Source organism: Myotis davidii, unplaced genomic scaffold, assembly GCF_000327345.1.
Source record: "Myotis davidii unplaced genomic scaffold, ASM32734v1 scaffold1290, whole genome shotgun sequence".
Lineage (NCBI taxonomy): Eukaryota > Metazoa > Chordata > Mammalia > Chiroptera > Vespertilionidae > Myotis > Myotis davidii.
In genome coordinates this window covers 909,030-925,914 of record NW_006282186.1, presented here as the reverse complement: position 1 = coordinate 925,914, position 16,885 = coordinate 909,030, and the positions used below count along the sequence as shown (strand labels likewise).

The 16,885-nt window shown below is 37.3% G+C and overlaps 1 protein-coding gene across 2 annotated transcripts in view; it reads right to left on the bottom strand.

Moving 5' to 3' along the window:
• Window positions 1-16,885, bottom strand: part of LOC102758583 (coatomer subunit gamma-2) — a 48,085-nt gene that overhangs the window by 23,273 nt on the left and 7,927 nt on the right. For both annotated transcript variants that reach the window (XM_015567275.1, XM_006752705.2), the window contains exon 5: window positions 5,303-5,382. In XM_015567275.1, the coding sequence (XP_015422761.1) occupies window positions 5,303-5,382 (80 nt within the window). The remainder of the gene's footprint in view (window positions 1-5,302; window positions 5,383-16,885) is intronic.

The following is a 16,885-nucleotide window of genomic DNA, read 5'->3' as shown; positions in this document are numbered from 1 at the left end:
CTCTCCACCTGTGAACCTATAAAACTAGGTGTTCTTGGCTCCCAATACAAGAGTGGGACTGCCATAGGATAACAGATATAATCATTCCTGTTCAAAAAGAGAGAAATGGAAGAAGAAGAGTCACTGGTCCCATGCAAATTTGAAATCGAGATAGGCAAACTGGAAAAGGGCTCAAGTCCTAGGCAGAATTCTCTATACTCCCCAGCTCTACCAATGGGCCTGCGCTTCTGCCCTCAGAGCCACCCTTCCAGTTTACAGCGGGCAGCATGTTTCCTGCTTGCAGATTTGGGGCTCTGACAGCCTTCTTTCACTTTGTCCTCTCTCTGTTCCTTTTAGTTCAAACTGGCAGTGTTGCTGCTCGAAGACTCTCAAGAGCCTGTGGGACCACCATATGCGCCCTCCATTAGACAAGAGGCCCCCTCAGAGATCTTGTCTGGATATTCCCGCCTCTATTTTTGGCTTCTCCTTAGAAGCTGAGGGAATCAGAGTCCCACCCTTGATCTCTTCAGAGTGTTTTGTGTAAGTGAGTACTTTGACCTTTCAATCTTTCTGAGGTTTTAGCAAAAGACTACAGAGTAACCCCTTTGACTTTTTCTCTACAGCATGTTTTCCTACTGGATCTTATTTTAGCATCCTTTGCCATTTTGGTAGGCTAAGAATTTCGAAAATTAAGAATTTCTGGTTCCTTGTTTAAAAAAGGTATAATTGGCATATAACATTGTATTAGTTTCAGGTGTATAAAACCTCGATCTAACAGACTCAGGCAAGGAGGTGTCCGTTAAAGCCGAAAGTCCGTTATATAAAAAAGTAGGTTTTCCAAATGTATGTTAAAAAATTGACAAATTAGTTCATTTACCTGTTTTCACTTATATAGACATGACATGATTGTGTAATTAAAATTTAAGTATGTATGAAAAGTTTAATTTCACAGAAAGGTTTGCTATATTACAGTCATTTTAACTTTATACTGAATAGGTCCAGCAAATACATGCATTCACATCGAAAGTCAACAGATGCACACGGCTGGGGCGTGGCTTAGCGCATGTGGAACATCGGCTCACACGTGTTAAAACTGCTGCAGAAAGTCACCCCAGGGAACAACAGGACCAATCACCGCCCCCGATGCAGTGATCACGTGCTAATCATTCGCCAAACATTGTGAGCAGTGACTCTTGGATTTATTTCAATGTGTAGATTAGAGGGGGAGATATGTAATATTTATTTTTGTCAGCAAAATTACTACAGTGTTTTTTTCCAGCATATGGCCTATTTGCTAAAATTTGTTAAAAATAACAGTGAATTTTAAAAAATGTAACTGAATTAATAACAAACTAACCTGTTAACTTAATTATAAGCAAATCTTGGTTAATAGCATTTTATAATTAACAGGGTGGCCCTGGCTGGTGTTGCTCCACGGTTACAGTGTCAGCCCACACACAAAGGGTCTCGGGTTCGATTCCAGGTCAAGGGCATGTACCTGGGTTGTAGGTTTGATCCAGGCCTACTCCCTCCCTGTTTCCTTCCTCCCTCCTTCTCCCCTCCCTTCCCCTCTCTAAAAATCAATGAAAAAAATATCCTTGGGTGAGGATTAACAATAGCAACAAAAAATTAAAAGGGTGTTACTTTTCACTTATGACACACGGACCAGAAATTTTGACCATTAAATTCAAAGTCCGTTAAATCAAGGTCCACAAAATTGAGGGTTTACTGTACAATTGTTTTTTTTGTAAAGAACTCCTGGTTCTTGTTTAACAGGTCTCTCTTAAATTTCTCTACTCTCAAATTTACTGTCACAAAAGAAACCAGGCCACACCTCAACGCTGTTTGGAAATCTCAGTTAAATTCATTGATTAGGAGTCCTGCTTGCCACAGGACTGCAGGACACAGTTCCACCAACTTTCTGTCACTACATAACAAGGATCCCCTTTCCTCCAGTTTCTATCATCTTCCCCATTTTCTTCTGAGCTTTCAATAGCAGCACCTTGAAGGCCCATATTTTATTTTATTTATTATTATTTTTTAATCCTCACCTAAGGATATTTTTCCATTGCTTTTAGATAGAGTGGAAGGGAGGGAAAGGAGAGGGGTAAGAGAGAGAGAAAAAACATTGCTGTGAAAGAGACATATCGATTGGTTGCCTCCCACGTGCACCCGACTGGGGCAAGGAATGAACCAGCAACCCAGGTACATCCCCTTGACAGAACCAAACCCAAAGCCCTTGGGTATGCGGGCCAGTGCTCTAACCACTGAGACACCAGCCAGAGCAAGGCCCATATTTATACGGACAGTCACTTCTCTATGTCACTTCTCTGTAGCAGTCATTGACATCCACATTTCTAGTAACAGTCTGTTCACGTCAATAGCGGCTTTTTCTATCATGCTCTTCAAAATATTTCCAGCAGCTGCTCAATTCCAAAGCCACTTCCACATTTTTAGATATTTGTTATCTAATAAGCAGCACCCCGGTACCAAAATCTCTATTAGTTTTCTTTTCTCATTTTTCTAGCTTTGAGATATAACTGACATATAACATTATGTAAATTTAAGGTACACAACATACTAACTTGATACACTTCTATACTGCAAGACCCTACTGGTTTACTATTGCTGCTGTAACAAATTACCACAAACTTAAAGGCTTAAGACATTCATTTCTTTATCTTTCAGCTCTGTAAGTTAGAAGTCCAAAACAGGTCGCACTGGGCTAAAATCAAGGTGTCAGCAGGGCTGCATTCCTCTCTGGAGGCTGTAGGGGTGAGTCCATTCCTTACCTTTTCCATCTGAAACAAAAGTCCTTGGCTCACGGCCCCCTTCCTCCATCTCCAAATCCAGCAAGATTGTATCTCTCTGGCCTGGCTTCCGTCAACACATCTCCCTATGACCCTTCCTCCTGCCTCCCTCTTCCCCTTTTAAGGGCCCTTAGCCTTATATTGGGCCCATCTGGATAATCCAGGATACTCTCCCTACCTGCTGATCAGCAACTTTCACTCCCTTCTGCCACGTGATGTAACACAGTCACAGGTTTTGGGAATCAGGATGGGGCCATCTTTGAGTGGGGGAGGGGCATTATTATTCTACCTACCACATTTACTAATCACTTAAAATGAACAAAAAAACCATAATTTAAGGCAGTCTAATAAGATTCAGAGGGAATATTAGCAATTAAACAAACAAAAAACTCTCAATCAATAGTTGACTAATCTATTTTCAATTTTTCCAATATTTAGTGAAGCTAGCTGATCTAGTGAAGATTTTCTATGTCTTTCTTGTGGCAGACACTGTTCATTGGCTAATCCAGGGGTGGGCAAACTTTTTGACTCGAGGGCCACAATGGGTTCTTAAACTGGACCGGAGGGCCGGAACAAAAGCATGGATGGAGTGTTTGTGTGAACTAATATAAATTCAAAGTAAACATCATTACATAAAAGGGTACGGTCTTTTTTTTTTTTTTTTTTTTTTAGTTTTATTCATTTCAAACGGGCCGCGGGCCATAGTTTGCCCATGGCTGGGCTAATCCAATACCTATTTCCAACCCCTTCTTCCTTGCCTGCCCCTAATACTTGGGCTATAAAAACTAAATACTCACTTTCCTGAACGCCTAAGCATGGTCATATAATACAGCTGTGCCAAATGAAATCTAAAAATTGCCTTGGGAAAAGCTATTGCATAAAACTGATAAAAGAGGCAGCTAGATGGTGCTGCCCTCCCTGGCCCCCTTCCCAGTACCCCACCCACCTTGAATGGTGCACTTCCAGTAATTCAGGTATCTATTTTGCAATAATGTGAGAATATCCATGAGAATTCAAGAGACGCCAGCCCTGCCACTGTCGAACTACTGAACCAACACCAGCTACTCTAGCCTATTCTGTTTCAGTGACTATTTACACTGCCTTTCAGCTTCTAGCTGAAAGCTCTGGAAATTGAAACTACATTCAACACAACTGCTGGTTAAATATAAGCACCCTCCTCCAAAATTTATTTTGTTTTACCAAAGCCATATTCACTTAAGTGAGTTATAATTAAGAAGGCAGTTATTTTTTAAATAGCACCTGTTACATATTTTAGAACTCTAAATTATACATACTCATTCTAGGACATTTGGAAATGATCAAAAGTTTAAAGAAAATAAATAGCCACAACCCCAAATATCCAGAAATAACTTCCTGATAATATATAGGTGTATTTCCATCCACATGTTTTATGTCCATATATAAAATATTGTTTTTAAGTGAGACTATATGGAATACGTAGACTTGAATCCAACTCTCATCCAGCCCTTTATTGAGGACTTTTCCACATCACTAAAGATACTTCAGCCCAGCTGGCATGGCTCAGTGGTTGAGCATCAACCAATGGACCAGGAGGCCATGGTTCGATTCCCGGTAAAGGCACATGCCTGAGTTGTGGGCTCGATGCCCAGTGTGGGGCGTGCAGGAGGAGGCCGATCAATGATGCTTTCTCATCATTGATGTTTCAATCTATCTCTCTCCCTTCCTCTCTGAAATAAAAAAAAAGGATGTTTCAAAAATATTTTCAAAAAATTAAAAATCAGATTATGAAATATGATTAAGTAATTATTAACAATGGTAGACATTTAAGTTGTTTTATCCTTTTTGCCAATGTAAACAGTGTTGCAGTGAACATCACTGTATACAAGTCTTTCAGTGCTCTTTTTGATTATTTTCTGAACGTTGTTGCAGAGATGTGGCATTACTGGGTCAAAGGGATAAACCCTTTCAAGCATTCAACTAAAGTTGCCAAGCTGCTTTTTAGAGAAACTGAATCAATTTATTTTTCTACCTTCTTTCTATATACAAAATAGTCTCCCTTACAAGTAATGACTGTCTTTTTTCTTTTGCCAATTTGAGGAGTAAAAATATCATAACTCATTCTTGAGTTAATTTACATTTTCTGGTTACATTTTCTGAAAACAACTAAAGATATTTTGAACCTTTATATTGGTTATTTTATGAATTATCACTTGGAATTTTTTCAAGTAGAGGAGTTCTTTCTATTGTAAATATTCTGATGTAAATATTTTATTTCAGTGAAACACAACTCTTTAGTTTTGTTTACATATATTTTAAAACATTTAAAATTTAATCATATCTATCATGTTATCAGATAGGAATAGTTTTTACATGACAACACATTTCAGAAAAGAATGCTTTGAGATATTATATTCTTTTAAATTCCTATTGACTTTCTTACAGTCAAACAAGTAAAATTAATATCAAGAGAACAACAAGCATTCCCACTAAATAAATAAGTATTCCACCCTAGGTTTTGACCATTCACTTACCTGCTTGTGACAATGATGACATCCTCAGAGATGTTAGCCATTTCTTTGATGGTAAGGTAGCACATTCTTCGCAATATTTGCTGAAATTATTTATAAAAGGCAACAGGTTATTCCTAAGAAAATAGCTTTCTAAAATGTTTGAAATGAGAACACCAAGTAGATATATTTAGAAAGTTTTTCTTAAAAAGATTCTCATACACCCAAAAAAGCCCTTTCAAAAACATCTGGATAAGAAAATACTCAGAATACAACTATATCCTAAGCACCAGTCGTTGCTGCACTGACACTGGAAAACACCTAGATGAAAACTCAAAATTTCAGTTAATTATCTGGATTTTTATGTAAAGAGACCCAAAGTTGGACTTGGGCAGTGTGAGTCCAAAGACTTAAGATTTTTTTTTATTGTTGACTCTATTGCATGTGTCCTCATCCTCCCTCCCTTTGCCTTCCTCCATCCTGCCCCGCACCCCTGGGTCTTCACCACACTGTCTGTGTCCATGGGTTATACATATGCGCAGATATATTCTTTGGTTGATCAATTCCCGTCCTCCTCATCCTCTTCCCCTCTGAGATCTGTCAGTCTGTTCCATGTATCCATGCCTCTGGTCCTATTTTGTTCATCAGTTCATTCTGTTCTTTAGATTCCTCATATAAGTGAGATTATGTGGTACTTGTCTTTCTCTGGGTGGCTTATTTCACCTATTAAAGACTTGTCCCGGAAAGTGTATTTTTTAAAGTCTTTAAAAATAAAAATATAAAGGGATGGACAGACTCTGCATTTTCCTTAGTTCATCATATACAGATGTTTTCCTTAAAGTATCCGTGGTTGTATAACTAACTCTCCTTTTCAACTATTAACATTTCTGGATACCCGGATCTAAAATACATGTTAAGCTAACAATAATAAAGTTTTGTCTACCTTTCTCCTCACCTGGACCTCTGATTTATCCATACACTATGAGCACTGGTTCCTCTGGCCCGTAGCCTCATTCTCTACCAAGTAACTTCAAATGTCTATAAGTAGTGAAACTCAAATACATCAGACCCAGACTCAGAGTTTAAGCTATAGGAAGAATCTAGTGGAGACTACTGAGCCCAATAAGAAAAAGGAACAAGAGTGTGAGGGTTCTCACGGTGATTAAACACACACACACACAAAAAACCTCCTAAAAAGAGAAAACCAGTACAAGGCAGATATCCCATGTGAAACTACTAGGAGAAGAAAACAGAAAATAAGAATAAAAACTTCAGAGCTGAATATAAAAAATAAAAATCTACCTGAAGGAGAATAAAACTGAAGATACAAAAAAATTAAAACCACATTTCAAATACCCAACAAAATGACTAAAAATTTTTAAGTGACAATACAAAGTATTGACAAAGTTGGGCTCATACCTACTAAAACATATTGCCTAAACAAATATACAGAGATGCTAAATAAAATAGGAACAAAAATTTTAAATATGTAGTCAAGGACAAAATAAAAGGCAATTCATAGGTGCCACAAATGGAAAAACAAACAACTCCTAGCTACAGAAATACAAGGCCAGGATCCTACTAGCATAAAATAAAGTCTAAGAAGGTATATTCTTCAGGCACAGGGAAAATTATTCTAGATAATAATTCAGAAATATAGCAAGAAATGAAGAGTAGAAAGAAAAAAGTGATAAATAGTAACAAGACAGTGTGGTATTGGCAAAAGAACAGACAAATTGATCAATGGAATAGAATAGACCACCCAGAGATACACCCACATAAATATAGTCAACAGATCTTTGGCTTAAGAGAAAAGGCCATACATTGGCACAAAGACAAACTCTTCAACAAATGGTACTGAAATAACTGGACAGCCACATGCAAAAAATTAAATCTAGACTAACCTTACACCATTGACAAAAATTAACTTCAAATGGATCACAGACCTAAATATAAAATGCAAAACTGTAAAACTTAGAAGAAAACCTAGATAACTCTGGGTATGGAGACGACTTTTTAAATACCAGTATAATACTCAAGGAATGATCATAATAGAAATAATTGATAAGCTGGCCTTTATTAAAATTAAAAACTTTTGTGCAAAAGACAGTATTCAAGAGTACGAACAAGCCACAGACTGGAAGAAAATACTTTCAGAACACGTACCAGAGAAGGGACTGTTATCCAAAACATATTTTAAAAAAATCTTTGCCTGCACCGGCATAGCTCAGTGCTTGAGCACTGACCTATGAACCAGAAGTCATGACGGTTCACTTCCCAGTCAGGGCACATGCCCAGCGTGCAGGCTTGATCCCCAGTGGGGGATGTGCAAGAGGCAGCCAATCAATTATTCTCTCTCATCATTGATGTTTCTCTCTCTCTTTCTCTTCTTTCCTCTCTGAAATCAATAAAAATATATGTTTTAAAAAATCTTACAAGTCAAAAATAAGAAAACGACCTGATTTAAAAATGGACCAAAGATCTTAACAGACACCTCACTTAGGAAGATATATGGGTGGTAAGTATATAAAAAGATGCTCCACATATGTCATCAGGGAAAGGCAAATTAAAATGAGATACCAATAATACTCCTAATAGAATGGCCAGAATCTGAGCACTGACAACAGGAAATGACAACAAGAACTCTCATTCACTGAGGGTGGACACAAAAATAGTAGTCACTTTAGAAGATGTTTGGATGGTTTCTTACAAACTAAGTAGACTATTACCATATGATCCAGCAATAGTGCCTCTTGATATTTACCCAAAAGAGTTGAAAACTTATGTCCACGTAAAAATTTGCACAAGGATGTTTACAGCGGCCTTACATTCATACCTGCCAGAAGTTGAAAGGAACCAATGTCCTTAAGTAGATGAATGGATAAACTGCTACATCCAGACAATAGAATATGATTCAGCATTAAAAATAAATGAGCTATCAAGCCATGAAAAGATATGGAGGAAACTTAAATGCATATTAATTAACAAGTGAAAGAAGCCAATCTGAAAAGGCTATACTGTATGTTGTATAAGTCCAACTATATGGTATTCTAAAAAAGGCAGTAAAAAGAGATAGTAAAAAGATCCATAATTGCTGGGTATTAGTTGGGAGGGAATGGAGTTAGGGGGGAGTTAAGTGGAGTACAAAGGATTTTTAGGGTAGTGAAAATACTGTGTGATATTTTCATAATAAATGGATATCATTATACATTCTATGGATGTCAAAATCTATAGAATATACATACACCAAGACTGAACACCAACAGAAACTATGGACTCTGGGTCACTATGAGGTACAGAAAACCCTCAATTTTGCAGACCTCAATTTAACGGACTTCAGATTTAATGGATAAAATTTCTAGTCTGTATGTCCTATGTGAAAATGAACACCCTGTCAATTTTTAAATGCTTTTAACCGAGATTTGCTTATAACTAAATTAACAGGTTATTTTTTGTTATTAATTCACTGTTACTTTTAACAAATTTTAGTGAATAGGCCATATGTTGGGAAAAACACTGCAGTAATTTCACCAACATAAATAAGTATTGACAACTCTAGTCTACATATTTAAATCCAAGTGTCATCACTAGTAAACAATGTTCAGGTGAGTGATAAGCATGTGATCACACCGCACTGCACTCAGTAACTGGTCCTGCTGTTCCCTGGCGGGACTTTCTGCAGCAGTTTTATTAACACGTGTGGGCTGATGTTCCCACATGCACTAAGCCATACCCAGGCGTGTGCACTTGTTTACTCTCGGTGACTGGTGAATGCATTCATTTGCTAGACCTATTCAGTATAAAGTTAAACAGTAATACATATAGAAAACTCCTATATGTATTACAGTAATACATACAGAAAACTGTGAAATTAAACTTTTCATTCATAATTTTAACTACACGAACATATCTACATAAGTAAAAAACAGGTAAAGTAATTTGTTAATTTTTTAATATATGCATTCAGAAAACCTACTTTATTATATATCAGACTTTTGGCTTTAATGGACACCCCCCTCTCCCGAATTAGTCTGTTATACAGAGGTATTACTGTATCAATATAGGTTCGTCAATTGTAACAAATGTACCACTTTGGGGAATGTTGATAATGGGGAGGCTGTGCATGTGAGGGGACAGGGAGTATATGGAAAATCTCTGTACCTTCCTCTTAATTTTGCTGTGAACCTATAACTGCTAAAAAATAAAATAAAATCCTTTATTGAAAAGTGGTAAAGACATGAGCAAATGTGCAGGAACAGAAACCGAGGTTATGACATACACTGTTTATATACTCACAAATATATTAAGTACAAAGCATCCTAAGGTTCTCAAATGTCCACGAACAGGTAAAAGGTAAAGATGAATATTAGACTTTTGATAAGTCAAAAGTCCATGTTGCAATTTCTAGGCTAAACACTAAATAGAACTTCGAAACTATTATTCCACATGTTGTTGCTGCTGTTCTGTTTATTTTTATTCACTCTCTTTTCTGTTTCATTTCGGATAGTTTCTATCTTCAAACTCACTGGTTTTTCCTCCTGTAGTCTTTAATCTGCTATTAACCCAATGCAGTGTATTTAACCCAATGATAAATATATAGATAGCTTTTTAAAAATTTCTGAGTGTCTCTAGATATCTTATTTTGCTTCTCATTCTTATGTCTTTCTAAACATTCTTAAGCATCTAGACCAGCAGTCACTAACCGGTAGTCTGTGGACCACTGGTGGTCCGTGAGGTCCGAAAGGTTGGCATCCGCTGATCTAGACCACATCTAGAATAGCTATTTTAACGTCATTACCTGCACATCCATCGTCTTTATTATTTCTGGGTTCATGTGTGTTGGTGCATTTTTCTCCAGATTATGAATTATTTTTTATTGCATGCTATACATTGTGAAGTTTATGTTGTTAGGCACTGAATTTTGCTGTATATATTACATAATATTGTACATGTTGTTTACTTATCATGAAGTTAAGTTACCTGGGATCAGTTTTTCACGTTTCAGGCTTGTAAGAAGTTTAAAGCTTTAGTCTAAGGCTAATATATTCCCACTAGAGGCCTGGTGCATGAAATTCATGCACTGGTAGGGTTCTCAGGCCTAAGCAGTGATCAGGGTGGATCGGGGCCTTCCAGCTGCTGGCCAGGGCATCCCTTCCCTGGCTGCCGGCCGGGGCCTCCCTTCCCTGGTTGCCAGCTGCCGGCTGGGGACTTCCTTCATTCCACTCATCAGTGCATGTCATAGCAAGCAATCGAACTCCCTGTCTCCTGGTCGAACTCCCGTAGGAACACTTTGCATATTAGCCTTTTATATATAGATAGATTACTGAGGTGATATCTTCCTGAGAACTATACCAGGTGACAAGTCTTTCCACTCTCACTGGGGAGGAATATGAACTATTCTTAGCCTAGTATTCTGGTGATTCTTCCTTTGGCCTTGAGTAGTTTCCTTTTACATATGCACAGATCAGTTCTTATCCAAAAAATAAAGGGGGGCCCTCAGTAAATTGCTGAAACTATCTCCTGCCTTTCTTTCTTCCCTCCCTCTCTTCTCTTCCCCTGCCCTTCAAATTCGAGCTTTCTTAGCCTCTCCAACTCCACGTCTTCTCAACTCAGTATGCTCTTCCTGACTTGAGGCCTGTAATCTGCCTCTGGACAGTGAGCTACTGTACTCCAAGGACTCACCTTATTTTCCTTTTTCTTCAGATTGCAGTCCTGGGATACCTATTAATTCAATGCCTGAAAACTACCGGTTAATATATTTTGTTTGATTTTCTAGGTATTAATGGTAGCAGGGTAAATCTAGACCCTCTACTTCATCATGGCTGGAAGCAGAACAGAAATGTGTTCCTAATATAAAAACATATGCTAAAAAACAAAAACAAAAACAAAAACCATACCAAATATGGTGAATTACCTTGTTACTCCTTTATGATGTCCAACACTAATCCACTGTAATTATAGAACACAGTCTATATAATTTCATTCCTTTGAAATGTGTTGTCTTGCGTTATGACTCAATATAGATTTTTAAAAATATTTTTGTGTTCTTCATTTACATTTAATGTAGATAATGGTGATCTATCTACCATCTATTACATGATTTGTACTTTTCTTTTTTTTCCCCTTCCTCTGGTTTGATTTTTTAACATTCTAGTTTTTGCACACTTAGTTTGGAAGAGAAAAACAACAGAGACAAATCAATGAAACAAAAGCTGGTTCTGTTAAGAAACCAATAAGTTTATAACCCTATAGACAAATTTTCCAAAAATAAAAGAGAGTAGATACAATTTACCAATATCAGAATGAAATAAGAGATATCACTATAAATCGTACAAACATCAAAAGAGTATGGGAATACATATTTTGAACAATTTTATGCCAACAAAGTTCAGCAATTTAGATGAAATGAAAAAATTCCAACATACAAACTAGCAGAGCCTAGGGACCGTACCTGAGCACAAATTTCATGCACTGGGCCTCAAGTTTTATTCATAACCTATAACAAAAACTGGTAACAAACCAAAGATCCTTCAACTGATAAACAAATAAACTTAGGTACATCCATACAATGAAATCTGACCTCTCAGAATTCAACAATAAGAAAATATACAACCAGCCGAAGCAGTTTGGCTCAGTGGATGGAGCGTCGGCCTGCGGACTGGAGGGTCCCAGGTTCGATTCTGGTTAAGAGCATGTACCTGGGTTGAGGGCACATCCCCCGTGGGAGATGTGCAGGAGGCAGCTGGTCGATGTTTCTCTCTCATCGATGTTTAGAGCTCTCTATCTCTCTCCCTTCCTCTCTGTAAAAAATCAATAAAATATATTTTAAAAGAAAATATACAACCAAATTATTAAAAATGGGTAAAAGATATGCACAGTTCCTTCATGATGGAATATATATGAAGACAAATAAAGCACATGAAAATATGCTTGAGCATCATTAGGAAAATTCAAAATAAAACTACAATGAGGTACCACTACACAACTCTCAGAATGGCTGAGATTAAAAACAAAACAAAAAAAGATAATACCAAGTGCTGGCCAGAATGCAGAGCAACTAGAACTTACTACACAGTCATGGTGGGAATGGCAATCACTTTGGAAAATGGGTTAGTACTTTCTTACAAAGTTAAATATACTTCTACCTATTATCTGACCCAACAATCCTACTCCTATGTATTACCCAAGAGAAATAAAAACTTATGTTCAAAAACTTGTATATGAATGTTTATAGCAACTTTATTCATAACCTGGTAACAAAAACTGGTAACAAACCAAAGATCCTTCAATTGGTAAACAGATAAACTTAGGTACAAAATACTACAATGAAATAAAAAGGAGTAAACTACTGATACAAATAATAACATGGATCAATCTCAAATTCATTAATGCTAAGTGACTGAAAAGAAGACTCAAAAAGCATCACACAGTATGACATCATTCTCATGACTTCCTAGAAAGGGGAAAAAACTTTAAGTAAAGAAGAGATATTACTGGTTGCCCAGGGCTGAGGATAAGAGGAATAACAGATATACAAAGAGGCAGGAGGGAACTTGTTAGAGTGATGAAAATGTTCTAAATCTTGATTGTGGTGGTGGAAATGCTATTGTATGCATTTGTAAAAACTCGTAAAACTTCATCCTAAAAAGGGTGAATTTTACTATATATAAATTATACTTAAAAAAAAAAATAAAACTACAGTGATAAGTGAGTCAAAAGGCAAGCCACACACAGGAAGGAAATACTTACAAAACACCTGATAAAGGTCTTTTATCCAGAGACTATAAAGAACTGTACAACCCAATAAGAAAACAAACAACCTGATTAAAAGATTCGAACAGACACTTCACCTAAGAAGATATAAAGGTGGCGAAAAACATGTATTTGCTTAATACATGCTTAATAAATTTTAAACTTACAAATCAATAGGAGGAATATAAATAAGCAAAGAATATGAACACAATTCACAGAGAAGGAAAGTAAAATGGCCACTAAACATATACATGCTTACTACTTTCATAATTAATGCCAATCCAACAATGCCACTTCTAGATATTAACCAAAAAATAAATAAAAGCACAGGCCCATCCACACAAAGACTTGTACTTGAATGTTTTAGCAGCTTTGTTTGTAATATCCATAAACTGAAACAACCCATTAACTTGTGAATGGATAAATTAGAGTACCTCCCTACAATGGAATACTACTCAGCAATAAAAATGAACAAACTACTGAAACACACAAAAACTTGAATTAATCTCAAAATTCATAAGCCAAGCAAAAACAACAACCAAGACATAAAAGACTATATACTATATGATTAAATTTAAACAAAAGTCTAGAAAATGCAAAACTATGTTGTCAAAAAGTCAATCAGTGATTGCCAGGTGCTAGGGGTTGAGTGAGGGAGAAGAGAGACAACTAAGGGATATGGGGCCACACTCTGGGGCAATGAAACATTTCTATATCATGACAGTGGTGATGGTTCCATGACTCTATACATTGGTCCAAACTCACTGAATTGTACACTTAAAATTGTATACAAGTTATACTCAATAAGCTGATTTTTAAATATAAAAATAAATTTAAACTTACAAAACAATAGAAGGATTATAAATAAGCAAAAAATATGAACAGATAATTCACAGAGAAGGAAAATAAAATAGTCACTAAACATATGAAAAGAGTTTCAAATTTAATAGTCATCATGAAAATGTAAATTAAAACCACAAAGAGATGCCATTTCGCATTCTTCTATTTTTCTTCTTTTTTTGTTGTTGTTTGTTTTTTGTTAACCCTCACCTGAGAACTTTTTCCCCATTGATTTTTAGAGAGATTGAGAGAGAGAAACATCAGTGTGTCTCGACTGCTTCCTCCCCCAAGCAGGGATGGAGCCTACAACCGAGGTATGTGACCTTGAATGGACTGGAAACAGTGACCCTTCAGTCCATGGGCCGATGCTCTAACCACTTAGAAACACTGGCTAGGGCAGTGGTCGGCAAACTCATTAGTCAACAGAGCCAAAGATCAACAGTATGATTGAAATTTCTTTTGAGAGCCAAATTTTTTAAACTTAAACTATATAGGTAGGTACATTGTTATTAACTTAATTAGGGTACTCCTAAGGCTTAGGAAGAGCTACACTCAATGGGCCAAAGAGCCGCATGTGGCTCACGAGCCAGTTTGCTGACCACGGGGCTAGGGCTCACATTCTTCTAAATCAATGATTTTCAACTAGTGTGCCACAAGAATTTTTAAAACATGCAATACCTGTCATGGCCAGGTGCTCAGTTGGTTGGAGCATCGGCCTGTATACCAAAACGGTAGCAGGTTCAATTCCCTGTTGGGGCTCGTACAGGAAGCAACTGATCGATGTTTCTTTCTTTTTTTCCCTCCCTCCCTCCCTTCCTCCCTCTGTAAAATCAGTAAACATATCCTGGGATGGGGATTAAAAACCAACATGCAATACCTGACTCTTTAGTCAGGGGCACTGATCTCTTTTTCCTTAGATTGTCCAATAAAAAAAAGGACAACAGCCAACACAATGATAGCCGTCTGGTGTGAATGAATCAAAATTATATCTATTTTTTTGTCAGATCGGCAAAAAATATATTTCTTAATTTTAGTAATTAGTTTATGTGTGCCAGAAGATGAAAAGGGTTGAAAATCACTCTTTTAAATGACAAATACTTTAGGTCTTACAATACAAAACTATTATCAGGAGGAGGTGAGGATTTGGAGCAGTCTGTGTACATTAGTATAACACTTTAAAGATCAATTTGACACGATCAAATAGCTAACACTGTCTAGAAATTCTACTTGTAGACTATTTTCCCCAGAAAAAATTCTCACTGTGTACACAAGAAGACATGTACATAAACATTATGTGTAACATCATTTGTAATAGCAAAAAATGGAAACAACTCAAATATCTATGGGAGATGGATAAAAAAATAGGAATAGTGTACATTCACACACTGGGATTCCATTCAGCAGTGACAATGAACAAAGCAGAAGTACATGTAGCAAGGGGGTAGATCCTAAAAACATATTAATGTTTTAAATTGTAAAATATTATGAAGATGATACTATTTATATATCATTTTCAAAAACACAAAAAAATATTGTTTAGATTATGGATTCACCCATGTGTAATCCATCTATATACACATGGACAGGAGGATACTACTCTCAAGATAGTCATTAGCCTCTGGGAAAGGAAGGCGCCCCACATGCTCCTGGCAAACTCCTCAACTCTCCTTCCCCCCAATAAGTCATGCTCTCAATTCCATATTCTGCCTAAGGGACCATCTGAATGAACTGCATTGTGCTATTCATGATTATTTACCTCAGTCACTACCCAAAAAAAACCCTAACATATCCTGGTCATTACTCACCACCATGCATTTGGGTACAGCACCTGATCTGAGTGCAGCTTCTACTCTTCCACAAATCCCAAACCCCTCCACCATGTTCTCCAGCAAAATTCCTTTGATCCTAACTCTTCTCTGAAGCGTCCCATCTTTTCTCTAAAACCTGGCTCTCCCCTGAGATTCCCCTGCAGCCCTCTCAAATCGTAGTTTTCTCTCCTATAACCCTCATCCACCACACCTAGGGGTGGGGAAGCTGTCCAAGTCGATCCTCACTGCCTTTTCAAAATTACTGTATTGCCTTCTTTCACCGTAAATCCTTCCCTTAAAAGCTCTGGCTTCAACGCTTATGCCATTGGACTTCATCACCTCCCACCATTCCTGGTTGCATATATAGATGCTGGTTACTTCCCTTACATTTAGAAAATATTATTACCTTGTTCACTATCACTATCTCCAATATTACCCCACTAATAATTATTGGTGAATTTAATACCAATACAGACAATTTTAAAATTCTGCTCACTCTGCGGAATTGACCTCTTCTTCTCCAATGATCCTGTCCTTCTTCCTATTGCCATCACCCACTTCTATTGTCACAGACTTTATCAATAAGGTTATCCCTTTCAGAATTTCATTTCCAAGTATTTCACTCTCCAATCACCACTCCTGACTTCAACAACTCTTTTCATTCCATCAGGACCTACATCCTGATCCTATCAACGTTTTACTATTTCAATCAGCCCCGGTTCTTACTTGCCTCCTAACAAAACACAGATTCCAAAGTCAATACTTCAATTACTCAACTTTTTTGCACCTCTCTCTTTACTAACTTGGCAAAATCCCAACCCTAACCATTCCATGCCTTAACCTGAAGCCTGTAACTGGAGAAAAAATTCACCATGCTACCTGGTAATACTTTAAACTCATGACCACTAACCTCAAGGGCCATCTGTCCTGTCAAACAATCCTACATTTCCGCAATTCATTTCCTAGAACACTCTATCATGCCTTCTTTTTTAATACAACCTCTGTGCTAGAGGCTTCAAGTCTGCCCTCACTCTGTTTCTTCCCTGCTCTGCATCCTCTTCCCTGCTCATATCCAGCTCCTCCTCCCAACTGCCCATCTTCTGAGTAACAGCAACCACAGGCCCACCACCAGATACTTGCCCTACACATTCACAGCCACAAAGAAGCAACGGCCCTCCATACCTTTTTTTTTGGGGGGGGGGGGGGG